At 32.7% G+C, this 27,877-nt stretch overlaps 2 protein-coding genes across 2 annotated transcripts; both read left to right on the top strand.

Annotated features, from left to right (window-relative positions):
- Positions 1-1,769: 1,769 nt before the first annotated feature.
- On the top strand, positions 1,770-25,418 carry LOC136990708 (GPI ethanolamine phosphate transferase 3-like). The gene is given in 8 exon segments (XM_067289121.1): positions 1,770-2,494; positions 6,168-6,340; positions 14,053-14,209; positions 19,337-20,446; positions 20,448-20,621; positions 20,883-21,150; positions 21,221-21,564; positions 24,804-25,418. Coding segments are annotated over 8 exon segments (3,000 nt in total). The 5' UTR covers positions 1,770-1,924; the 3' UTR covers positions 25,008-25,418.
- A 236-nt stretch (positions 25,419-25,654) lies between these two features.
- On the top strand, positions 25,655-26,914 carry LOC136990707 (growth arrest-specific protein 1-like). The gene has a single exon (XM_067289120.1). It carries the CDS (start codon positions 25,875-25,877, stop codon positions 26,529-26,531), a length of 657 nt encoding a protein of 218 aa, XP_067145221.1. The 5' UTR covers positions 25,655-25,874; the 3' UTR covers positions 26,532-26,914.
- The last annotated feature ends 963 nt before the right edge of the window (positions 26,915-27,877 follow it).

Genomic DNA, 27,877 nt, shown 5'->3' with positions numbered 1-27,877 from the left:
ACAATGAAAGAAAAAAAGAAGTGTTATTAGATCACCTAAGCAAGAATAAACATAATGATGAACCAAATACATTAAACAATAATAGGAAAGTGGAATTGTAAAGGAAAAATGTGCTATATCAATTCGACAACGTTAGAAAAATAGTTGAAAATCTACAACTCGTAGAAGAATTTGAAGGGGTAGAGAGACCGTTGAAATCCGTACGGCCGACATTAGAGGTAACGAGAGCAAATATTAACAAACAGAATTTTAACGAAACAAAAAAATCAAAAAAGAAAAACATTGAGCATCGACATTGATTTACTTCCAGTAAGAAGAGGGTAAAGATGTTAAAATTATCAGAGCATTATCAAAACCTTTCACAAAAGACCACATCACTTTGAATATCCTAAGTACAATGAATTCTGAGGGACATTCTGCTTGGAATTCTTAAATGCAGTTTTAAGAATTCTATGCAAGAATGTATAACATATAATAACTTTTTTAATTCAAAGCTTTTAAGTAATCTTATTTTACTATTGTAAATCCTAGGTATTTGACAATTTGGTTAATGTTACCTTAGGTAGCCAAGATGACGGCTCCTCTCTAATTCCGGCAACGAAACAGTGGGATGCACGTTCTAACCTAACCTATTCTAATAAATTACCATAATTATTAGCAACCAAATTATTAGAATAGGTTAGGTTAGAACGTGCATCCCACTGTTTCCTTGCTGGAATTAGAGACGAGCCGCCATCTTGGCTACCTAAGGTAACATTAACCGACTTGTCAAATACCTAGGATTTATTATACCTGATATTTATGTGAAAACTTTTCTTATTGAGCGATAATAAATGCATATTTGAATTGTAAACTTGTTAATTTATATACTTGGAATTTATTGATATTAAAATTTGTGCTTATTATTTGATTTGGTATTTTCTTATTTATTTAACTAGATTTTTTGTAGTTACAGTAGAGCGTCGATAAGTGGAACGTCGGTAAGTGGAATGGCCGGAAAGTGGAACGATTTTCAGTCGGACTGTCGTGCTGAATCGAATGTTTTTGATACTAAATTTACTTCTAAAGTATAATTTTCATGTTTTTTATATTCTTTAATATATTTATTTTGTTTGTACAAAATGCAGAAATAATTTTTAACGATACGATAGCCTCGATGATTATTATAAAAATTTTCGTTAGGCTTAAAATCGACGAAAATTCAACACGAAGCGACACGCAACGGAGAAAAATTCAACAGGAAGCGATACGCAACGGAGAAAAAATTTGAACATCGGAGAGGTTAATGTATTTTTTCGTACAAAGTCGGAAACTGGAACAAATCATTAACTGGAAGGACCCCAGTCCCCAATTGGTTCCACTTATCGACGCTCTACTGTATTTGTTTTCTGCTAACATTATTTAATATTAGATCTCAAATATTACTTCAATGGAAATTAATGCAAATGAAATCATGAATATAGAGGCTAAATGACATCAAACCTCTATAGCATTGTAGTATAGTATTGTATGTACCAGTTTTTCAACATTTACATTCCGGGGTCCACGTGGACCCCGGTTAGAACCACTGCTCTGGATGCTCGTCACATTCTACACGTGCACACGGCGACACCGCTATATAATCAATTACAAAAGTGCAACTTTAATTAACAATGATTCAAATAACTATCTATTAATATTATATTTCAAATTCCAAATATTAAAGTTATAAATTAAGAATTAGCCCGTTTAAAATTAAATTAATATCATGTAAATCGTATAGACATTAAGATAACCTAGAGGTCGCGTTTTCAAAATGTCTGCTTCCGTCACGTAAACAACATCGGCGTGGTAAACATTTATAAGATACAAGAAACAAATTAATCTTGTGATATTGATCCAGAAATCGAATTAATAATTTTGTTTTAGAATCTAATCTAATGGAATGGAAACCGCTATTCACGTGATCGTCTTATTTTGGGTGATTAGCCTGTACTTGTTCGGTTTATGGATATTCAGTGACGGATTTCTTCTCAAGAGAAACGAATTGGAATTAAAAAGTACATTTAATGACTCTTCGTCGTTTAACGAAGCGACCGTCGCCATCGGTTCTGAAAGTAACAAGTTTCCGGTCACATTCAATCGTTCTATCGTCGTAATCGTCGATGCCTTACGATACGACTTCGTTCGACGGTCTAAGGGCGAAAATTATTATAAAAATAAATTTACGATATTAGACGAACTTCAGCACAATGGTTCCGGCATGTTGTTTAGGTTTCGGGCTCATCCTCCTACTACAACTATGCAGAGATTGAAGGGATTGACTACTGGAGGTCTTCCCACTTTTATCGATATAAGTGCAAATTTTGCAAGTTCGGAAATTAACGAAGATAACATAATACACCAATTGGTTAATAATGGTAAGAAAATTGTCTTTATGGGAGATGATACCTGGGAAAGTTTATATCCTGGAAAATTCTTAAGATCCTATGCATTTCCTTCTTTTAATGTAAAGGTGAGTCGAGAAATGTTTATTCGTCGTTACTATGATATTCTGATTTGAAAACTAGCCGAATACTCAAATTAAGTATATCATTATTATAGAATAAGTCCGTAATAATAGCCGTTTGAAGTGTACTTGTCCGACGAGAAAAGATCGGGTATAATTCTCTCGTATAAAAAACTGTTTCAAACTGTATGTTTCAAATATACTAATTTAATTATTGTTTTTTTAATTGGAAAATATCTATAATTAATAATCTATACAGAAATCTGTAAAAAATTATTATACAATAATTATCTGATAGATAACTCAAAATCAACTGTGCAGTTTCCATGTGAATAATCATTGCCACTTTGAGGCGTTAAAGATTTTTTAATACACTTATTACAATTTCAGCCAAGCCCACATAGAGATTGCTTATTGAACATCACAACTAAATAACTATAATTATAAAAACATTGTTTTCATTGCCTCCTCCTGGGCTCTTCCTCAGGCCAATTCTGGATTTGATAATCGAACAGCATAAATAAATGGAACGTGTTCCGTAATTTAAACGATCGAGTACGTTGGGGCAACCGCGTGCCGTTCCAAATATTTAAATTTTCTTTTATTCCGTTTGGGAACGATGTGCGCCTCCTATGATAAATACGCGTGACGTCAACTGATTTACGGCCTTTCTTCTAATAAAAACTGCCAAGCAGTGGAGAGTTTCCTTTCTTCCTTGAAATTAATACATGTTGTTGTGCGATCGGCTTTATAAATTTCAATTTCCTCCAGAGTTCTCAGATGTTCTTGATGTTGGGTGGTGCGGATCACCTTTGCCTCGTTAAAATTCGGTGTTATATCCGGGTTTGCTGCATACGTTGACAATGCCGTTGTGTATTTATGGCGGGTAATGTCGGATTTATGCTCCTTTATTCTAGTGCATAGTGGGCGTTTAGTGGACCCTATGTACAGTAATTGTTTCTGCCATCTGTCGTCCTGTAGAGGGATACTGTACACTCCCGGAAGCCTATACGGGTTAGGTGCGTCTTTTCCGTTTCTCAATAGGCTGTATATGGAAGGGTTTCTCCGATAAGCGATTTTAATTCCCCTTTTTTTCGCAATTGTGTTGTATATTGTTTTAAGGTGCGGGTTGTATGTCATCGGGGTCCTTTCTGTGTTTTCTTCTCTGGTAACTTTTTTCACTACGCTTTCTTGGTTTGTTATACTGCTTGTATGGAGGTGCCGGTTATATAACTTTTTTACGATGTTAGTGTAACCGTGCTCTCTTGCTATTCTATTAATAAACGTTAATTCCTGTTGTAGAGCATCGTTTGTGGAAGAGTGCGTGTAGGCTCTTTCTATTAAAGCCCTAAAGGCAGCCATGTTATAGGAGTATTTACTTTAATGAAGAAAGAAGCCTACACGCACTCTTCCAAAAGCGATGGCTCTACAACAGGAATTAACGTTTATTAATAGAATAGCAAGAGAGCACGGTTACACTAACATCGTAAAAAAGTTATATAACCGGCACCTCCATACAAGCAGTATAACAAACCAAGAAAGCGTAGTTGAAAAAAGTTACCAGAGAAGAAAACACAGAAAGGACCCCGATGACATACAACCCGCACCTTAAAACAATATACAACACAATTGCGAAAAAAAGGGGAATTAAAATCGCTTATCGGAGAAACCCTTCCATATACAGCCTATTGAGAAACGGAAAAGACGCACCTAACCCGTATAGGCTTCCGGGAGTGTACAGTATCCCTCTACAGGACGACAGATGGCAGAAACAATTACTGTACATAGGGTCCACTAAACGCCCACTATGCACTAGAATAAAGGAGCATAAATCCGACATTACCCGCCATAAATACACAACGGCATTGTCAACGTATGCAGCAAACCCGGATATAACACCGAATTTTAACGAGGCAAAGGTGATCCGCACCACCCAACATCAAGAACATCTGAGAACTCTGGAGGAAATTGAAATTTATAAAGCCGATCGCACAACAACATGTATTAATTTCAAGGAAGAAAGGAAACTCTCCACTGCTTGGCAGTTTTTATTAGAAGAAAGGCCGTAAATCAGTTGACGTCACGCGTATTTATCATAGGAGGCGCACATCGTTCCCAAACGGAATAAAAGAAAATTTAAATATTTGGAACGGCACGCGGTTGCCCAACGTACTCGATCGTTTAAATTACGGAACACGTTCCATTTATTTATGCTGTTCGATTATCAAATCCAGAATTGGCCTGAGGAAGAGCCCAGGAGGGGCAATGAAAAGTTCGCGCATTTAGAAAAATAGTTCGCACCGGTTATCGGTTTTAGAAGGTTATTTAGATATATAAAAACTTGGTTATAGAAAATATGAAAAAAATGGAATTTATTGTACGGCACTTGTGAGATAACGTCGGTGTCTTTAGTTGCGATGTCTTTGTGGTTATTTAAAGTTTTAATATAACTATAAATCTTTTTTAAAAAAAAACCTTATAATTGGTGAGGGTATGTTCAAACCTTGCAAGCAAACATTTTCGGATCCCTCTCTTCCAATCGTCTCGACCAATCAATTCCAGGGACGAGGTCACGTTATCCTTGGCGTGGCAAGCCCTCCTACAGAGGGAAGGAACGGAATAAATTTTAGCAAAAATTTCATTGGCCATCTACGTAACAGGCAATCGTTACGTAATCGTTTTAAATTTTTTTGAATTTGGTTGGCACGCGGTTCATGCGGTCTTCTGAAAAACTGGTACAATACTATACTACAATGCCATAGAGGTTTGATGTCATTCAGCCTCTATATTCATGATTTCATTTGCATTAATTTCCATTGAAGTAATATTTGAAATCTAATATTAAATAATGTTAGCAGAAGAAAAATTACTACAAAAAATCTAGTTAAATAAATGAGAAAATATCAAATCAAATAATAAGCACAAATTTTAATATCATTAAATTCCAAGTATATAAATTAACAAGTTTACAATTCAAGTATGCATTTATCATTGCTCATATCTGGTCTTCGTTATAACCGTTCGTTAAAAAGAACATAGCTCGAGGATGGACCCAGAGAGGGATCCGAAAACGTTTGCTTGCAAGGTTTGAGCCGGTTATAAGGTTTTTTTAAGAAGATTTATTGATATTACACCGGTGTATGTAGTTTATTTGTTATTTAATGTAACTTTTATGAATTTTTATCTTGTTATCTTTATCAAAACACCAACTGAAGAGGGACTTTTTCAGAGTCCAAAATGCATTTTGGGCCTATTGTATATGTATTACATTTAATTATTGTAAAATTTCTTTATTCTTTTGTAAACTTAAATATAAAATAAATTTGAGAAATTTTTTGTTCATATTCATGGCCGTGAATATGAACAATAAATGAACCCTAAAATATAAATAACTGGTCAGGTTATTAGAAACATTTAATTCAACTCCTACTGTAAAATTCATTTCATTCTGACTCTTACTTGTTTGAAGCATTTCAGTAAACCCTGATTAAGTACACTTTCATAATATAAAGAATATCCTATCAAATTAAATTAAATGGTTGTTTTATCTCCCAAGTTGTGAACTCAAAACCTCAATAAAAATATTTTTTTGAGTGTAGGAAAATATGTAACTTTTCTGTATACTAGCAGAATTTATGTATTCATTCTCATTCAAATCATTATGTTTTACTCTTTCCAGGATCTGCACACAGTAGATAATGGAATCATTCAACATCTCTTACCAGAAATGGAGAAAACAGATTGGAATGTGATAATTTCACATTTTCTCGGAGTGGATCACTGTGGTCATAGATATGGTCCATTTCATCCAGAAATGTCCAATAAGCTTTATCAAATGGATACAGTTATCAGGTTATATTTTATGTTATATTTAATTAGAATATAAATTTTCAGATAGAAATTATTTCTCTTCAAGTTCTTAAAAAGTACACAAATATTTATTTTTGTCTGTATCAGATATGAAGATATTAACTAATGATAAAACATGCCATAATTTGTAATTAATTACATGTTAACGAATTTACAGGATACCAAGTTTATGCTATCGTTTTTTTATTTAAGTTTATTTGAATTCTTTATTAGAAACAAACAAAATATTTAAATAAAAAGGCTATTTAAAATCTTATTATGAAATGCAAATATTTTAATTTAGAAGTCTTTAATATAAAAGTTTATTAGCTATAAGTTAATAGTTTGAAGTCTAAAATTTAAGTGTGTGTGGTCATATTATTGGGCTGCAATGAAAAAATTGTAGACCCGTAAATTCCCGCAGTCTTTCCTCAATCTCGAGAACAAAGTTAGACAGATGAAATTCGAGACCGGATGTGGAAACCTTAGGGGCGGGAGGCCCCGATAAACTATATATGAACTTCTGATGCAAACTGGAAGTCACATTATTTCATTTCGAAACTTTTTCCTCGAAAGCAGTTAATAGATGACCGGTACGACTCTATTGTTAAAAGAAAAGTGCGATATATGGAGGCAAGCCACTACTAATTTGAGGTGGAAAGTATATATTTTAAATTAAAGAAATTAAAATTGCAGCCTGGCTTGTGGTGATGTAACAATAAATAATTGCCCATCGTTTATAAAATATATTTTAAAGTGGTATTGATCTTGGATGTATCCTTTTGTGTTTTCAAATGGTTCAAGCCTAGATTAAATTCTGAATTTAAAATATAAAAATTGAAATATATTAAGCTGTATTATTTCTTATAAGCAAGAAATAAATGAACATTTCAACTGCATTTTTTTAACATTATTTGTGAAGAATAATGGGAAAGTAATTAATGTTTTCTCTTCTCACTATAAAGCATAGTTATTATGATGCTCTTGATGAACTCACCAATGCCAATTACCGGGTGATAGTAATTAAAATACTCCCGTTCGTCACTGTCTAGAGAGAGATTTTGTGATCCAAATGCAACAAAATCTGGTTTGGTGATATTTGGGGACACACAATACATTTCTATAATAATAAAAAATTTATCCCAAAACTGACCACTACGACACTTTCTGCGCTGCAAGCACAGTTTTATTGCAGTAGGCACTGGTACTATACAAAGATTTTAGCGACGCAGGGAATATTGCCCAATGTGTCCCTCATTTTGAAGGTATAAAATATGACGACGACGAAGAGTGTGTTCGACGGCCGACCGTAATTGATTCTGAGTGATGATTCCTACAAGCAACGTGATACTGTCTTTCAAGGCTCATAAACTTGCAACATGTTGTCAATAATTCATACTTTTTAAGTGTCTTCACAATCAAAACACACACGGATTAAGATTTGAGGAAAGAGGTGGCCGGGTGGTAGGAAATGCACCACTAATCACTCTCTTATCGGTGAAATGTCGTAGAAACGGCTGTACTCGGCATCCTATATGCGTAATAACGTTCTGAAATGTTACCATATCTTTCTTTAATAAAAATTTTCTCCACACAAAGTTGTTATAGAATTTATAAGTTCAGAAAATTCCTTTGGAATCTGTTTCAATTACAATAGAAATATAATTTGTTCCACAAACAGAAAGTTTAATTTTGGTAAGTTTTCAAACAATGTTTTGGCAACGCATTCCTGTTCTAAAATTCTTTATTTCTCGAACATGAGTACATTTGTGTTCTAGAAATCAATAATGTAAATTTAAAAAAGAAGACAAGACGAGAAGTGTAAATACTTCTGCATTTTCGAAGGAATGGAAGCGCTCTTCTACGGTTTTCAGAGAGAGCTTTGTAGTTTAATTTAAAAATTAGAGTATGGCATTTGTCCCTCATTTCAGATCATGTTCTTCCTTCCTGTTATAATATATGATGGTTGATATAAATGAATATATGATATATAGAGAACATTCAAAATATTAAGGTATGTTTCAATACTAGTGTACCTTTTTTCTTATAAACCGTTCTAGCTAAAATTTTATCTATCGATGACAGAGGAATGTTTTAGAAATGACAAAAGTAGTGTTAAAATGTTTATTTGATCTTATAATTTTTATTTCTGATGAAATTATTCCAATTTAAATTTAAACTTACTTAGTATTAATCATTAAATTAGAAGATTTACAGCTCGATTATTTAAGGCGATCATTTGGTTATGTATCTATATAGGGTTATGTATATATATGGGGCTTTGGAATGTTTGATATACATATATTTAAATATAAACATTTTGAAGAATATCTGGATCCAAATAATTCTTTAAATTTCATTCAATTTTGCAGAAATTTCACTTTTAACATTTTCACTGGAGTTTCTCTCTTCTTTGAGAGTAATGAACAAATGGAGTGCCACCAACTAAATAACAACAATTAACCAAAAAGAAAGAAAAGAAAAAAAATAAATGGCCCTAAATATTAACAACATAATATGAATAAGCATAGGCTACATTATTTAAATATCTTAATGTCAACTGAAATGATTAAAATTTTGCAGATGTAAATATGTTGGGCCATTTGTAATAGGCTAATATGCAAGTAACTTACTATGGTGATTATGGTGATAAACCAAAACACTCGAAAGTAAAAGATGGAAATATCCTTCGAGTGAATTACAACTTTAATTTTTCCATTCGGACAAAAACGTCTCGGACGGCATTTGTCGATCAAATATTTTGTGAGAGAGTCTTGACATTTTTCCAGATCCAATTCAGTCTCTCTTTCCAATACCAGTTGAAGCATACAAAAACCTTTTATCATCGCTTCCTTTGTTATGTTCACATGTTTGTTCACTTTTTCCCGCCGTTTTTTCTGCGCTTCTATGATCTTTGTTCCTGCGAGTTCGAAAGCGCTCTTCTCTATTTCGGGACAAAAATATTCACCGACATTTTTCTCGCCGGAAAGACGGCGGTACATTCTTTTATACCGAGGCTCCTCTGTCGTCCAGTCGGGTTTTTTTACTACAGTGCCCCTAGAATCGCAAATAATTCTGGGAAGCAGAGATTCCATCTTTTTTTTAATAAGTCTTATACAAGAATGATATGTGATGTTTATTCATTTTACGATTTGCAAGGCTTGCTTTGAAGTCATAAACTGACGTAACTTCTTATAAATTTGAGTTTGTTTCGTGTATTTCCAGACACTGTCTGTAAATTAAAACGTATTAATTAAATATTATTAGCATTAAATTCTGAATCGAGAGAAGTAAAGATACTCTACCAATATCGACAACGGAAATGACAACGAAAAGGCAAATGATGTCAATTGCCAATTTTTAGCCGTGTTTCTGAAATTAAGCAAGACGAAATTTATTACGATAAGTATAGAAATATTTTATAATAATAATTGTGAAATCTCACTTCAATTTGATAACAGGATCCGCAAATATATCTATTTGTCAAATAAAAACAAAAAAGTCAATTTAGATGTTATACAAGTAAAAATTAATCATAAACGTATTCATAGAGTTAATACTGTAAAATATTTAGGTATCGAAATTGATGATAAATTACGATGGAACAATCATATAAATAATTTAATACTGTCTTTATCTAAATTTATTGGAATACCGAAAAGAATAATGAGTTATTTACATTTTGAGACTGTTTTGCATTTATATCATGCTTGTATGGAATCCAAACTCTGATATGGTATTTTTGTATGAGGTACAGATTCTTTTGTATTGAATAGGATACAAGTCATACAAAACAACTTCATTAGAACATTATACAAGTTATCTTATAATTCTTCTGTCATCACTTATTATAACCAGACCAAAATTGACAAATTAAAATTTAATTATTATGCCTTTTTGTCCTTTTTAACTCTATTTAAAATTTATTTTGTATACTAGTACTTTCTATATATTAACAGGACTTATTATACCGGAAATTATGGATGCAGATATTTAGTCTTACAGATCAAAAATAATGTTCTTTATTTAGTTCACCCGAACACATACACTTTAAACACGTGTTTCGGACTCGTTCGTCCCTCCTCGGCAGGCCTTTAAACGACACTTTCTACAATTAACAATAAAAACATTTCTCAGTACAATTATAACTAAAATTAGTTAAAAACACAAACATTTCCCGACAATAAATTTAAAAATTCTCACAATTTCTGTATTTCCGATCTTCTCTACATTTCCACTTAAACTCACGATCCACAGCAACCATACAATTTTACACATTCCTAATTTTTATACATTAAAATCAGTTTAAGACGATAAATTTAATTATTATCTAAAATATTATTATTTCAATTAACTTACTTCTTTTTGTTTATTCGTTTCTACTTAATTTTGATTCTAATATGTTCCCATCTGATCTTTTATACCTCTTCCTCCCCCCTTTTTATAATGCTTAACCATGATTGGTGGATCTCTCTACCATTGTTGTTATTCATTTTATTAGTTTGCCTAATTATATTTAAATGCTCATACAGTTGTCTTTTATAATTGTTTTTTTCCTTTTTTCTGATTTTTACCGTATTTAGATCAATTGCACAACCTTCTGTATTACAATGGTCAGCTACTGCCGAATTTTTTCGGCAGTAGTTTCGGCACTAGTTTCCTTTGATCACTCCGATATGTTCACTTAATCTTATTTTTAATTTTCTTTTAGTTTCTCCTATATATGTTTTCTTTGGATTACAATTACAATCAAATGAATATACTATTCCTTTCTTCTCTGTTATATCATATTTTTCTTCTTTTCTGTAACATAATTGTTTTTTAGTTGAATTTATTTTTTCCGGTATTAAGTTGATTCTATTTTTAATTACATTTTTAATTCTTCCAAATAATTTTGGAACATAATTTAATAAATTTTTTCTCTTTATCTATTGATTTTGGTTGTTTGTCATTATCTAGTTTTTCAAGCCATTTTTTTATTATACATTTTGGGTAATCGTTTAAAATAAACATTTCAATTATTTCTTCTTGTTTTTGTGTTTCTATTTCACTTGTTCTTTGCCTTATTTTATTCATATAATTCAAATTTTTAATCTTATTTTTTGTTTTTTTATTTAATTTCTTATTTTTAATTATATTTTGTAATTTTGTGTTAAACAAAATAAGAAAAAAAAATGAATTTTTAAGAAATTTGCTGGATTTCCCGGGTTAAAAACAACCGGGACCCCGTTTGAGAAACCCTAGTAGAAATTCTATTTGACAGTAAAAATTGAACTGTTATAACTTTCACAATGACATTATGTACTGTACATTGCAATTGATGATGATAAAGAATAATTTTTCTGTTTTAAGTAATCATACAGGTGTCTAACTTTTTCAACCAGTTATAAAAATAACTGGCATCATCCATAATTTCTTAAATTTTGTAAAAGTAAGGTCTTGGCATTGCAGAAACATCAAAATTTTAAAGGTTTTTCAATTAATAATGATGGCAAATTTTCATTATCTGTCATATTCCAAAAGAAAAGTTCTTTGCTTTTTATCTCTATGACAAGAACCACTGAGTACCACTATTTTGTTCAACAAACATTTAAAAAATAAACCTGTTTTGTCTGCATTGAAATCATCATCTGGCCTATAGTTCTATATAATTTCTGATAAATTTTTCAGTTACTTTGCACAACCTTCTCCCATACTTCTGTACTTTCATCACAAATTTTATTCCATTCCTCTTCTTAATTTATCCAATCATCACTGCTTACTTTGAATCTTGTATGCCTCATTTGTTGTCCAATTGTTTGTTTTTTCTCAAAGAAGTTTAGAATCGACAAGAATATTCTTGTCCCCACACTATATAAATCACTTTAGCCATGCACTTTCCAGTATCTGAATACTCAGATTTATGCTTTTCTTTTTCTGTCCTATCTGATTCTATTGTTCATTGAAGCTTTCCAAAATCTTTTTCTTGTTTCTCAGATATATAGAAAGTACACCCAATGGATTGTCTAATTCTTATGCAATTTCTGATTTTCTTCTGTTTGTTTTCACTCTTTATGACAGATACTTTTTCTGTTGTTGACATAATCTTTAGTTTTCTTGTTTGCCATCTCTATCTACTTTAGAATGAAAATGGTCAATACAGATTGACAGTCTGTACACTGATTAACTAGTTACCGTTGCAACGAAAACACAGCATCCAATTTAAACTTTACAGTGAAATTTATACAATATTGACTGTTTAGTTTTAGTTCCAAATAAAATGATATAAATTTTTTTTAAAATGATATATATGAGTTTATCTATATATATAGACAAACTCATAAATTTGATTTGCCAATAACTCTCAAATCATAGATCAGACACGGGCAAATGCAGCTCCAAGAGCCACATGCGGCTCTTTTTGAGTTACGTGCGGCTCTTGCCGAAAGTGTTAATTTCTGCTTTTTATTATTATTTTTACAATTTTATTTCACAATTTTGTGAAAATATGAAATTATATATATGTAATATTTAGTAATTTATTTCCAAGTTGGCGCAATAAATTAAATTGACATTTCAAATCTATTCTTTTAAAACAAGTTCTCGACCCGGATGGGGGACACTCTATTCTTTCTTGCCTTACCATACTATCTGCCACAACAGTACAGAACTGTGGCTACCATGCATTTTGCAAAACCTACATTTCAGCTCTCACTGAACTCATGCTTGCACATTTCTGTCATAGATGTTTGTTACATTTTGAAATCATTACATTTTCATTTAAGGAATAACAGTTTTAAGAACCAAGATTTCATTGGTCAGTTTGTGTTTTAGAATAAATGCATTCTTACTTTAGGTGCAAAATGTTATTAAAATGTAAACAATTAGAGGTATAATTCCAATCTTCAACTTCGCAACATCATCTTCCATCCCTCGAAACACAAGAGAAAGCACACAAAATTAGACGTGAAATAACGTCTCTCGATCTTTAATTTCGAGTCAATGAAATGTGATCTCAAAATTTCTTTTGAATTTAAAAATACAGAACACATTGAGTCTACAGAAGATTGGATGTTAAAGTTGAGACAAAAATAAAATTTGAGTTAACAAGAATTGTGAGTTAAGGAAGTTCAGTTTATCAAGAAGAGTCTACTGTGTATACTAAATGTAAACTAGTGTTTTTGTTTCCACTGACATGTGACTATTTTAGAAGTTCTAGCTATGATTAAATATAAATAACACCGTAAATCTCACGGAATGGGAGAGATGAGAGATCGTTAACAACTGTAATGAAGACAATCCAAATAAACACACACAGGCAATGCAGTCTGTGGCCAGTCAAAGAGTAAGTCTGACAGTTGCAGGTAGTTTTTACTCTTTCATAATTCCATCTAAACTAAAGAGGTGGCAAATCTGTATTTTAATATTTCCCAAATTTAATATTTGGTAAATCTTATTTAATAATTTTTTTTTTTTTTGAGTTGACATAAAAGATTGTATTTCAAACTACACTTTTTATGAAAATTTGTCAATGCTTTCATTCCAAATTTTTATTCAACTTTTATATTAATGTAAGGATTCGTGTTAAATTTAAAACAATGATTAAGATTGATAACATCTATAACTTCTTTACAAGAAGATTGAGGTGTGTTACTTTAAGTCAAATAATTTAAGCAAATAATATTTTTTATAGGATAAATATTTGTATTAAAAGAGGTATGGTTTTTACTTTATAGAGATGTTATACAGAATATGAAAAATGATACAGTTCTATTTGTGTTTGGTGATCATGGAATGACAAGAACGGGTGATCATGGAGGCGACAGTGAAGACGAAGTTAATTCGGCCCTGTTCGTTTATAATCCGGCATTAAATAATAAAAATATTTTTAATGTAAGTGAATTATATTAATTATTTTACATTAGTAAGTGATTGAATTGAAAAACATGAAAACATATCACATTCTTAAGCAATCTTTTTGTTTTTTCAATCCAGTTAATAAACAATTTAATACTTTTAAAGTATATTTAGAGATATAATATGGCAGTCTTAGCTGACAAGTATTTCTCGTGTTTTAGTGAGAAATCTATCTGAAATAATAATTATTGAATCCTCTGTAAATTTTCCTTTTTTGTTAATTTAAAAGCTTTATAACTGAAGGTGAGGGAGCTTGGAAGTTGGAACTTTATAATTAATTCACTAAGGAGTATAGGAAATTTCTGTTCTTGCCTCACTCTGTAATATAGTAAATTACCTGACATAAGCTATTGTCACTCTGGCTTAACTGGTAATTATTCAATCTTGAATGGGGTTGGAAAGTTTTTTAACCCTGAAATGTTCCTTCTTAAGAAAAATTCAATCTGTATTTGAAGGGTTAGGTAGATTGATATGGAGTTAACATTATATGCTAAAAATAATTCCTGTCGAGCATGAGGAGAAACTATGACTACGTTCGTAAAGTCGAACGAGTTAAACGAGAATGATGTCATTGTTGTTGTTATTTTGTTAGACTTTTCGACTGATTCGTTTATAACTAAATGGCTGTTTCTAAAATTGAAGATATGAATGTTGCTAGTGCAGCCTTATCCTAAATATTTTTTCCTTTGATTGCTTTTGGTGGACAGTTATTTCTATCATTTCACCTTTTAATTCACAGTTTAAACACTCGACTAGATTTAAAAACATCGATATTGTCACCATTTTCTTAATGAAGTGAACTAACTGTTTCCTCTGTGAACTTCGTTAGAGTTTCATTCGAGACGTCGTCACTACAGAGCATGCGCACCGAGTGAGACTACTACTTTCTGAACGATTCGTTACTAATACATTTAACTCGTTCGACTTTACAAATGTACCCTACGTAATGGTATGGCCTTTTATCCCAGTCAAGTCAGTCGGAGCCTTCTTGTTAATATGTTAACAAGAAGACTCTGACGGGGAAAAGAATGAAATGTATTTATCCCACCCCTTCCCCGAGTTAATATATAACATTTCCAACAAACACTATTCACTTGTCAGACTGACTCGACTAGGCAGTGTGGTGGACCGTGATAGTATAGACACTTCTGCTGTGTGTGTCCAAGATATGGAACCATACCAAGAATTCTGTAGCCTTGTAAAGTTTTCTGGCTGTCTTTTCTGAGTAATAGAGACATGGTCCCCACATCCTACAGCAAGGTCCCCAGACCAGGATCATTGGCAAGCCCCCCAACCCAAGACATTAGTGGTGTGAGGTGAGGGACCTAAGTACGCATTTACAAAAACATAGATTAGATTTATTAGAGACAACAGAAGAATTACACCAACAAATTTTACAATGACAAACACGACATTAAAAACAAAAATAAAATAGAAACAGACATAAGAACTGAAAGAATGACAGGAATTAAATACTCAAATTAAATTGAACTCAATATTTCACAAGAAAATACAAGCTGGCCATCTGCATACCAGTCCCCTGACTAGGGTCCGGTCAGTCACTACCATATGGGGGCCACGAATAGAGACTTTAATATTTGTTTGATTTCTTGAATAAGATAACGCAAATTGTAAATAAATGATGATGCCAAATGATACAAAGTAGTGCTATCTGGTCAACAATCTGACTTCAGATATTATAATAAAATTAATATAAAATATTATTAGTAAAGAAATAAAATAATACGTATTCATTTACGATTCATTTTTTCTTTAAAATAACAAATAATTAAAACGAATATTAATAATTACAATGGTGGGAATATTTCGTTTGTTCCACTTGGAAAAGTTACAATCATGTCTGATCTCAATTACAAAATTTAAAATTAAATAAGACAGTAGTTTTCAAACATTTTTCCTACATGATACCTTTTTTGAAAAAGTAAAAATTTTATATATTAGTGACAATGTTATTTAGATTTAAATAAAACCCACATACATAAGTTTAATACAAAAATATATGAAAAAATACTGTAATGTGGAACAATGCCTGTTTGTTCATACAAAGTTCTTCAAATTGTGTGTAAGATGAAAAATCACTATTTGCATTTCATTTTCAACAATTGTTTGTCTGTTTTGTTAAGTTATGGCAAGAATTTATGGTATTTCTGTAGACAAGCAACTCTTTCAACAGTGGGTCCTTTGTGATTGTTTTGATGGTACACTGTGAACAAAGACAGACCTTTTCTCTCGTCAAGTGATTGCACAGCCACCTGTTAGGATACATAGTACCATCTACAATTTGTGTTAAAGATGCCACAATAATTTCATTTTGCATTTTGCTGTCCTTTGGCTATTTTCATTTTAATGACCCTAATAGTAAAATATTTTAAATTTGTGTTCTAAGTTTTCTATTTGTTTAAGCATTGAGTATTGTCATTTAATTGTTATAGAGATTATTCTTGTTCTAATCTGAAAGAAATCTATTAGCACACAACATACAGTAAAATCTTAGGTTATGAATGCTCCCGTTTATGAACAAAATGTTGAATGCCATATTTGCTCTGGTTGCCTTACAATAACTCAGTTTCTGAACAAGCTACTTGGCAGAGCCAGCCACCAATGGTCAACTTCCTGTACAATGGGTGATCGGTTAATGAACAGTTCGGACTGTGAACAAATTGGACAACAAACACTTTCACAAAAGATTTTTATGTTCAGACAACAAACACATGTTTTGATAATGAACACCTCACAGAACAAACACAAGAAGTGACACTGAGTTTAAGATTTGTAAAACCATATTTTAATGGCATCTATACATGGCTTATGGAATGAGACTTGCACGGTTGTATACATAAGTTTTTTGCACATGCTTTTCTGAACTTTACATTTAAAAAACATAATATTATGAGGCCTAAAAGAGTGAAGTGTCAAGAACTGCATTCACTATAGAAGCTAAGCAAGAGATATTAGCCAAGGTAGAGAATGGGCAGAATATGTCTGATATGGTTGGCAGATGACTTCAACAGGTCTACAGTAGATACAATCTTAGTTAAGAAAGATATAACCAAAAAGACTCAAGCAGATAAAAGAGTAAGGAAAACTGCATCTGAGAAACAAAGATGTGCCATCTACGAAGAAATGGAGAGATTGCTTTTAGTTTATTATTAAACGTAAATAAACGTATAAACATAGTAAGAAAGTCTATAAAGTTTTACTTATTTTCTGGGGTGTCCAGAACAAATTAATCAAATTCCCACAAAATTCTATGGTAAATCGATAATCGGTTAACGAACAATTCAGATGGCGAACATAGTCTTGGAACAGATTATGTTCGTTAACTAATCAGTCGCCATACTTCCTACGTTAAAGAAAGTCGACGGCTCGACCAATCAACGACGGGACTACCGATTCGGTAGTGGTGCCGAGATTCACCTCGTATCATTAGACATCACAACGTGAACCATCGATGACGTTGTTATTCAAATTAGACTTCAATGCACATGTCAGTTAGATATGACTACTACTGGTTTCCAGTACGTGTCACAATTCAATTTAAATCAAATTAATATAAGGTGATCTGTTTATTACTAAATCAAATTAATTAATAAAAACCACATTAATTGACATTTGTGGAATATAAATGACATCCAATAATTCATATTTAAAAGGTACTTAACTCAAATTAAATAACAAAAATTTATTAATATATTATATATTATAATATTAATGTTAAATATAATATTTATTAATACTAGGTAGCCAGTTAATTAAAATTAAAATAATAATTAAAACTCTGGTTTTTACTAACTAAATATCCTACTCGGCTCCTTAAACAATAAATCGTCCAACACCTGTTGCCGAGGAAACATTTATTAAAGAAACATTAACATTTTCGACCTACTACGATAGGCCATCTTCAGACGTACCAGAAATTCGAACGTATTTAACATTTAAACAGCAGAACATTCAAATGTTTTTTACATTTAAATTTAAACAAAATACTGGGTAAATTAACAAATAAATATTAAATACACTGAATTAAGAAATATAAAATTTTTTTTTAATATTTATATTTTATATGTAAAATTTTTTATATTTGTTAATTCAGTGTATTTAATATTTATTTGTTAATTTACCCAGTATTTTGTTTAAATTTAAATGTAAAAAACATTTGAATGTTCTGCTGTTTAAATGTTAAATACGTTCGAATTTCTGGTACGTCTGAAGATGGCCTATCGTAGTAGGTCAAAAACGTTAATGTTTCTTTAATAAACGTTTCCTCGGCAACAGGTGTTGGACGATTTATTCTGGATTTTACACCAAAACTGAAATTGGAGCTAAACTTAAAAATAAAATCAAAATTAATTTTAATTTAAATCAAAGCAATTGAAACATAATATTTCAGAAAATGTTGATAAAGTACTTGTTGTCTTGATTAATTTGGTTATATTTCATCAAGGAAGAGTCCAGTCTCTGTTTATAGCAGTTTTTGTAAAGTGTTTGTTTTGGTTTTGGTTGACAGTGATAAAACATTTTGCTTTTAATATTTATATAAAATGGATATAGATAATATAATATTATATTGCATTTGTAGACATTTTTATGCATGAAATTCTGCTAAAAAGTTAAAAACAAAAGGGTTTTGTTTTGGGGTTCGGAAACAAATTAATCCATTTTACATTGTTTCTTATGGAAAAATTGGTTTCGGTTTGAGAACAGATTGATTTCTGAACAACTTTTAGGAATGAATTAAGTTCATAAACCGAGGTTTGACTGTAATTGGAAAATTATTTAAATAAGCTTAAAGATATATCTAGATAGCAAACAAATTGAATTTCCAATACTTTTTATAGTGAATAAAACACTCCCTCTTCAATAACAGATTTCTTTGAACATTTTTTAGAACAGAGTAATGATTTAGTTAAATGTCTAAAACAGAACTTCTTAAACTTTTTTATTCACAACCCCTTTTTCTCTCAGAATATTTTATTCAATTGCAAGTATATATTGTAGATATTGTAGATACATAAAATAATATTTTAAATATTAATAATTTTCAAATATAAATAAACATCTTATAGATATGTTCATTTTCAGGAAGAAGAACCAGTAATTAACCAGATAGATTTGGTTCCAACATTTTCCCTTTTATTAGGAATGCCAATTCCGTTTTCCAATCTCGGATCAGTTATAGTTCCGTTGTTTGCTTCCTTATCTCGTTACGGTAACTGGCACGAAAAAAATTTAGACGATCATCTGAAACAGCTGACGTTTGCAGTTTCGGCTCTTTCCGTTAATAGCAGACAAGTGCATCGTTACATCTCTACATACAATCGAGAATTTAATGAGATTTCACCAGAATTATTGAGAAGTAATCAGCTGAATCTTCAAAGACTAGAAAAACTAAAAATGGAATTAAAAACAAATATTATAAAGAAGAATAACAGCCAAGTGCAATTATTGTTAGAAGAATTATATCAGGAATATACAGATTATCTACTTAATGTAAGAAGTATTTGTGAGAAAATGTGGGCAAAGTTCAATATCTCCTCCATGATTAGAGGAATTTTCATTCTTATTTGTGCCATTCTCACTAATGTATTTATCATTGTTGCAGCTAATTCAAAATTGTTATTGTTTGTGTTTAAAAACAATGTGATAATTTGTGCAATCATAACTCCCATTACTGTCTTTACTATAGTTGTGCAAATGGCTTCGATCAAAACTGCAGTTCAGACGGGTGCTTTAGGATACGCATTAGGTTCCGTTTTAATTACGTTGCCGTGCCTGTTTAAAACCAGAGAGTGGAAAAATGGATGGAAATCCTTAGCTTATGCAGATAAATTCTCCACATTTATAACACTGCTTTCTTTTTTAATTTCATTTTCAAACAGCTTTGTCATAAACGAGAACACGATAATAATTTACTTTCTGTTAACTATGTTAATAATTGGTTGTTTGCCCGACACAATCAATCAGTGCAGAAACAATCTCAGAACTAACAAATTGTTGGATATTGTATGGTATCCCGTACTCTTGTGTGTGTTACTGATAAACGTCAGGATAGGAGGAGCATTTTTTAAATGTCGAGAAGAACAGTGGCCGTGCAATTCAGTCTTCTTTTCTGGTTCCTTTGTCCAGTTTTCCTCCGGAATGGCAGGATTATCGCACTCTGCGACTGTTGATTTCCTGTATTTCTGTCGTCGGAGTCACGATCGGCTTGTGGTGCTGGTTCTATTACAAGAATCGTTTAACTTGCCACAGTCCAGCTTCCCTCTGTGCCCAGTACAGTTTGCCAATAGCAACACTGTGTATCTGCTTTTACTGGACATTGGGCTTAGTTTCACAGCAAGTGATAGATCAATTAGTTCAACAACGACAGGTAAGATCATATTCTTTTTATTTCAAATTCAGTTTGGATATAAAAATTCTTAATATTAATTGCAATCAACATTAAAATTTTACAGATTTTAGTAATATTAACAAATTAAAATATTCTAGTTGTAACTAATTACTGTACCAGTAGTGTATTATTGATAACCAAATTAGATTTATTTTGTAAAATAAGCATGAATTACGTATTGCATTTAGAAATTCAATATATTAGCATCAAAGAAATATAAATTTTTGTCTGTATTTCCAGGGACTGTTGCCTCAAACATCAATTGTGCTCTGTTGCATAACCATATTTGCATTATTTGTCTCTCCGCTGTTAGTTGCCGAAGAACACTCTCTGTCGGGTGTGGGGACTTTATTTGTCGAATGTACGTACAGTTTAGGTCTCTTGTTATTTTCTCTGTTGCCTATGATGTTTTTGATAGCAGGTGATGGTTTGGCACCATCCATTGTACTTATTGTGTCAAACATAATTTTATATTTATATTTATTATCAAGTTTTCAAAATAAAGAAGGTGAGTTATATTATTAAGAATTATAAAAATTTACTTTCATTTTTACATTTACAATAATTTTATTTTACAGATCAAATTAGATTTCCATGGCATACAATAGTCACTTGGAATTTATTTGTATCTAATGGATTTTTTATCACCGGACACCAATATTCCTTTACCTCTATTCATTGGCAGGCAGCATTTGTTGCTACTTCTTCTGAACTGACAAGCTACATTGTAGCTGGATTTTCTGTCATCTCAAATACATTTGCTTCACATTTTTTTCTAGGAATTGCTCTTCCTATGCTTCTCACCTGTCCACAGGCTTACAGAACATTTGGCCAGCATAAAAAGCTACAGATTAATCTTCAGTCATTCCGTTTATCTCTACTGCAGTTGTTTTTGAAATACATACTGTTTAATGGAATCAAGGTTAGAAAATTTCTTTTATATTTCCTAATTTAGAAATTTTACAAGTGATTGAGAATTAAGTTATAAAAAGTTTTTCATAAATATAGAAATTAAGGAAAAATCGACGGAACCTCTATTTGTATTGGACGAACAAATGTAAAGCTTACTCACAAAAAGATAGGAGTTTTGCATTACAAACTGATGTTGCTTAACTAACTGGTTACAAATCACTTACTTCCAAGTATAGTGTTTCGTGAAATTTTTAGGCACTTACATAAAGACATTGGTTCTGTTCTTATAGCTAAAAAGTAAAATTTTGGCCTTAAAAAATAAGGCTTGTCTATGAGCTAATTATTTATTTATTTTGAGTTTAAAATGTTAAATTTTGAATGTTTATTTACCAAACTCAAGGTATAAGTGTATAAGTGTTTATTGAGACTGATAACAATACAATGACAAGCGAGGTTGACAATGTCTCCAGTGCCAACAATTACAGTGTGTCCAAGCCTGATTTATTATGTTGCCTAACTCCTTGTGCTACTTATCACAATTAAACTTATTGTTTGCTCACCTGGTATATTCAAATTATTCCTTTATTGAAAAAGAGTATTAATTTATCATAAAATCCCAAAAACACTAGTTTAAAATTTCTGCTCATTTTGAATAGTAATTGTATTGTTATTCCGATCAAGGTACAGTACAAGTTGCAAGATTTTTGTCTTGGGGAACAAAAATATATACAATTTATAACACTAATCAATCAATTAATTCACTAGAATTACAACCCTTAAATATAGATTTATTTCTAATTTTATTATCTTTATCTATAAATACATATAAAAAAAAGTAAACACTCCAACTAACCTAAAAAAGTGCAAAGTTTTCTATTTCTAAAATAGTACAGCTGTTGCTATATATAGGTTGAAGAACTTGACAAACCATTTTATCATGTACAAACTATTTGCTTAAGTATAACAAAACAAACTATTAAAATAAATTTATTCTTACAAAATGATATTGCTTTATTAAATTATTATTAGAAAAAGAAAAGAAGAAAGAAGAAAAAATAAACAAAGCTCAGTAGAAGCAACGTGCCCTTGCTTCTCCCTGTGAGCATCTTTCATTCTGAATCTTGATGATTGAAAACTTCATTGGATCTAAAACATTATACAATAAAAATGTAATTAAGAAATGACCTTAATATCTATAATGTTACGGTCATCATTTCTTGAAAACTGTTTAAACAGTTTGTTTATTGTTTATAAGAGTATTTGTGACAGTTTTTATAGTTTATACTGTTTTCATTATTTTTAAATTTTGAATGATACATTTCCTATCCTACATTTATGAAGGTGCCGGCTTCTCATCTTTTCCTCCAACACTCAGTGGTCCTGTTGTTTTTTTATCCAAATAGGTATATAGTGGTTATGTGCTTCTCAAACCTTCAAAGATTCCTTTCTTTCAAGCTCATTATTGAGATTTAGTGAATCTATGGATAGACGAATACGTAAACTTAGTCGATTCCTCTATTGCGAATACTCGGCAAGTCGTTCGAAAACAGAAAGTGACCGTACTCCCCACGCTATCTCAAATTATTGTTCTTTGATTACTACTGTAAATATGTCTCTTTTGTGGTAACTGAAAAAAAAAAAAAAAAATATTCAAAAATTTTGAGTTAAAGATTTTGATATCCTTGGATACTGATGAAAATTCTCTCTCTAAAGATAGGCAGCAATTCGTTAAAGTAAATTTAGTGAAGCGTCAATGTATTTAGATTTAAGATTTTATTTGTAACAAAGAGTAAAGTGGTATTCTTATAAGTTTTTTTTATTTAAATAAAATAAAATTATAAGAATACCGTGTATTAAAAGTATTACCATTCAGAAATATAAAATAGTAAATAAGAGTTATGCAAAACAAATGACATATTTTGAAAGTAAATTTTATAGAAATTTATGAAATTATTACCTAAAGTGGAAAAAAAATTAATTAAATGTAGTTTCTAACATTTGTTTTATTTATTATATTGTTATTTTAACAGTAAATGATTAAAAATAATTCAAGGACAAGTATGTGAAAATATTCCATTTGCCAAAGGATTTATCGGGGTTTTTTTCGTACTTTAGAAGTGACCGAGTAGTCTCTAAACGAAGATCGACATCTCGTACGTTCGGACGAGACGGCTCTCTACGATACGTAGGGTCCTCTCGTCGAGATACGCGAGACGCGTTCGGGAAATCAAAGTCGGCACGCAAAAAAATCGACAAATTAGATTATTTTTAGACGGCTTAGCGAGTCGGGACAGGATAACGTACGGTTCGTCGGGAGAAGAACCAAAATAAATTTGGTTTGTAAACACAAGATAACGGTATGGAAACTGTAAATTTTCACCAAAGCCTTTCTGTCAGATTAAAACCGTTACAATATAGTAATAAATGTATTTAAGTATTTCTACATCTTCGGTTACGGAATATTTGATAGTTAATTGGCAAAAATTTTGATTTCATTCTTTGATTTCTAATTATTACCCTGTTTTATGTTTTATATCATGTTTAGTAATTATTAAAGGACTTTTTCATTGTGACATAAAAAATAACATTTATTAATAATTTTAAAATATTATAGATAAAAAGAAATGCATATTAGGAAATCATAGCCTTAGGTCCATCACCATTAATTCAAAAAAAAAGAACATCAAAAGACCATCCACAGGTACCAACAATTTAAGGCTCGGCCCTTCCAAAAATTTCAAAATATTTAATAAAGAATGCCGGCGTGGGGTAGTTGCAAGCATTATTCGTCCTACTTACATCAGAGATTATATACAGTATATATACAATAATTTTATTTAGTACCTGTTAAGCTTTCAGAATAGTATTTAAATAAACAATAAATATTATATAAAATCCCAGTCAGGTTTAGAGTTTGGATATGAAATCTATCAATATGTTAGGGTCATCTTACTAATTTACAATTTAGGAATTATTTGACAAATTTCAACCTCATATGCTGTGGATAGATGGAAGATCCACATTTGTTTTTTGGCCCAAGTTTAGAAAGAACAGAACTTTTCTATTGGAGAGTGGAAAACACCAATGGGAAATCTTCATTTCTGTCCTACTGTTTAGTGTGTCAGAAATGAAAATTTCTTATTCTCATCTTGCACTTCTCCAGAAGATCTATCCAGAATATGATTTAAAATAGGCAGTAATTAGCGTAGGGATCTAAGCGGACACATTTACAAATTTGTATTTTTACAGCTGTCGGGAGCGGCCGTTTCCTGTTTCGTCCTCCGGAGACATCTGATGGTGTGGAAGATCTTTTCGCCAAAGTTGATTTTCGAGGCGGCGGGATTCTCGGTCACCGCCACTTCCGTCATTTTGGCATATTTTTTCGTTCTGTTGGTTCGTCGTGCCTTTCACAGATTGGTCTTCAAACTATCGCGGAGTTCGTGGGACAGCTGATGAGGACCATCCTCTCGAGACCGATTGCCGTGTGTCATCGTTTAAATATATTTATAGAACGGGCATCGATCCGGATAACAAATGCTCCTCGCATCTGTTTTATATTACCCTACATCCTGTTTATATTGTGGAGAAGCCCGGCTTCCTCCGCATATAATGCGTTATCAATTATTTATAAGCTGGAAGTATGACATTTTTTTTATTAACCGTGTTGTTTATTAACATCGATTATTCCAATTTATCTTAGCGTAGTATTGCGAAATTTTAAGTTTTGATACCGGGCGAAGGGAAATTTCCCTCCTAATCGAGTTTTTTCCGTACAGTTAGCAAACGATGGTCTGGTTTTTTTATACGAGGACGGTTTGTACCTTTTGTATTTTTAAGACCATTAAAAGGCTTCGACAAAAGGAAGAGCTTGTCTCCACTCTCTCTCCAAACTTTATTTAGACCGCGACCGGACCGCGTCACAGTCTACATAAAGTTTAGTTACGGTCGATCGGCCCGCTGGCCAACCGGTCGGCGTAACCACGGTTTACAGGTGTAGTGGGGGAAAAATCTTGGAAAGTGCAGGTAAAATCCCTACACGGATTGTGGCTGGACGGGTTTTATTTTATTAATTTTTTCTTTTTGGCCGATAGGTGGATTTCGGTCGATCGAGTTTCCCACGCCAGTCGCGGATGGAGGATTCTCGGTTTTTAAAAGTGGACGGGTCCGGCTCTCTCTCTCCATTAGTAAATAGGCCGTGCGGTTGCGGAACGACTCCATTGGTCGTCTGCAGCGCGGCCGACTCCCTCGAGGCGTCCTCGCACCCCTACACGAGTCAGTTCGCGGGAAAGACGGACGCCAGGCGGATGCCGCCCGCCCGACATGATCGTCCTCTTCGTTTGGATTTTGTTCGGCAGATCACAGGCGACGAGAAGTTCCTGCGACTCGGCACAGAACGCCTGCTCTTCGGACACGGAATGTAGCGGCTCCTTGCACACCTACATGATCGATTGCGGGGACTTTATGGCGGGCAGAAGCCTGGGTTGCAGCCAAGTGTGTAAGAAAAGCGTTCGACACCTGACGGAGACTCGAGCGGGAAAATCCCTGATGGACTGTAACTGCGGAGACGACGAGTTCTGCCTTCTAAGTAGGAACACCATGAAGTCCTGCACCCAAGAAGACGAAGCCAAAGACTGCGGAGAAGCCTCCTGGGTGTGTGCCTCGGATTACAATTGTTCCAGAGCCTTGGGATATTACAGGAGCCATTGCGCTTCTGTGGTGCATCTAGGCACCTGTAGCGACTCGTGTAGAAGGAGTTTGGACATCCTTCGCTCCTTGGATCGCTCTCGAGAGATGTTCGAGTGTCAGTGTAGAGGGGTGGAGGATTATCCCTGTCACCAGACTGTAACCGACACTTGCCGGGAAAAGTGGAATACGGTGGAACCGGAAGCGGTCCAGTCGGACGCTCCCGAATCGCTCTCGAGGTGGATCGCCTGTCTTCATCTTTTCTGCCTTCTCCCCTTCTTTCTCTTGGTCTGACGGTGTATAGGAATTAGATGTAATCGGGATTAATTTATATAAAAACCACCTCTGCCGAGTTTTCGTTACACGTCGCGTTAAGTTAAATCTGCCGAATTCCGGTAGGTATCTTTTTAAATGTTATCGATAATTCGCGAGTCGGGTGAGTTTTTTATGTACAAAATCGACTTTACGGCGATTGTTAGATATTTAAAGATGTAAAAAGCCACCAACATTCCCTTAAAGCTGATATTCCTCGTTTAAATGTCCCGGAATTATCGGTACAAAAGTAGCGAAATAGCCCAGTTGTTCCAGACGATGAATATTCCCCGAGGGAATATCAGATAAAATTCCGATTTTAGCTCGATGTGTTTCATTTTTTTTATTAAAAAGATTTCTCCGGATTTTAAAGAGACTATTGACAGTTTTAGAAGTGTCAGACGACTTCGTAAATTATCTCGAAGGGATGCAGTTTTAGTGGACCAGTTATTTCGGAGGAGGCGACCTTCGGGGGGTGTGGGAAAATCTGCCGACAACACAAATATTCTATTTATCCCGGCATCTTTAAATACTTCTCCGGTTTAAATATAGAAACGGGTTTGTTCGGAGGTTCTACAAAAAACAGTAAACAAACCTCGGATTCGCCATCTTCCTCCCATTACGTATTCAAGGGAAAGAACGAGAGGAGTGTCTTTATTTGACCTCTAAACTAGAAACGTGATCTTGGATTTAAACAAACACTTCCCTAAACGAAAGAAAAGACGACGATGAAGTCGTTTCGTAAGTTACGTCGCGTAAATTTGGCGTCGGCAAACAAAAACCACGTTATGGTCCATTTAACCGGTAGCGGGGGAAAAATTTGATCCGTGTAAGGGAAAAGGAGGGAAATTGCTTTTCCCTCCTCCGTCCGGTGGCATTTTATCCCCTCTACTCGTATATAGCCCGGGGATAACAGGCTTCTTTGGAGGAATACGCCCTTTCCTACCCAAATAGCCAAGTAATGTCTTTTTTTTCTGGTAGATAAGAAAGAATATTCCCGTTTTAGGTTTTTTTCAAAAGTCTTATCTCGAGTAGTGGACGACTTTACTTTATAAACGCGATTCGGTTACGTTTATTTATAATTTACGGCCGGAACTTTCCTAAGTGAAACCCAAACACGGCGTTTAATTTTCTTTTTTAAAAGGATCGCCCACCTTTTTTGTTTTCGTCAGCTTCTCCCTAAAAGTTCCTCTTTCGTCCTTTAACAAAAAAGTGGAAGAAACTTTTACAGAAATTTCGAGAAAAATTAAATTCGTTGACGTTTTTTTTCGGTTCAATTACTTTATTCTGATATTCTGACACAAAAATATTCTGACTATCGTTTAGAA

The sequence above is a fragment of the Centruroides vittatus genome, unplaced genomic scaffold (assembly GCF_030686945.1).
Source record: "Centruroides vittatus isolate TY-2023 unplaced genomic scaffold, ASM3068694v2 contig_134, whole genome shotgun sequence".
Lineage (NCBI taxonomy): Eukaryota > Metazoa > Arthropoda > Arachnida > Scorpiones > Buthidae > Centruroides > Centruroides vittatus.
Note: the sequence above shows the minus strand (reverse complement) of the source record. Positions and strands in the feature narration are given on the sequence as shown.

What these genes read in the sequence shown, in the direction of transcription:
- LOC136990707 (XM_067289120.1), top strand. Translation starts at nt 25,875, where the DNA reads ATGATCGTCCTCTTCGTTTGGATTTTGTTCGGCAGATCACAGGCGACG.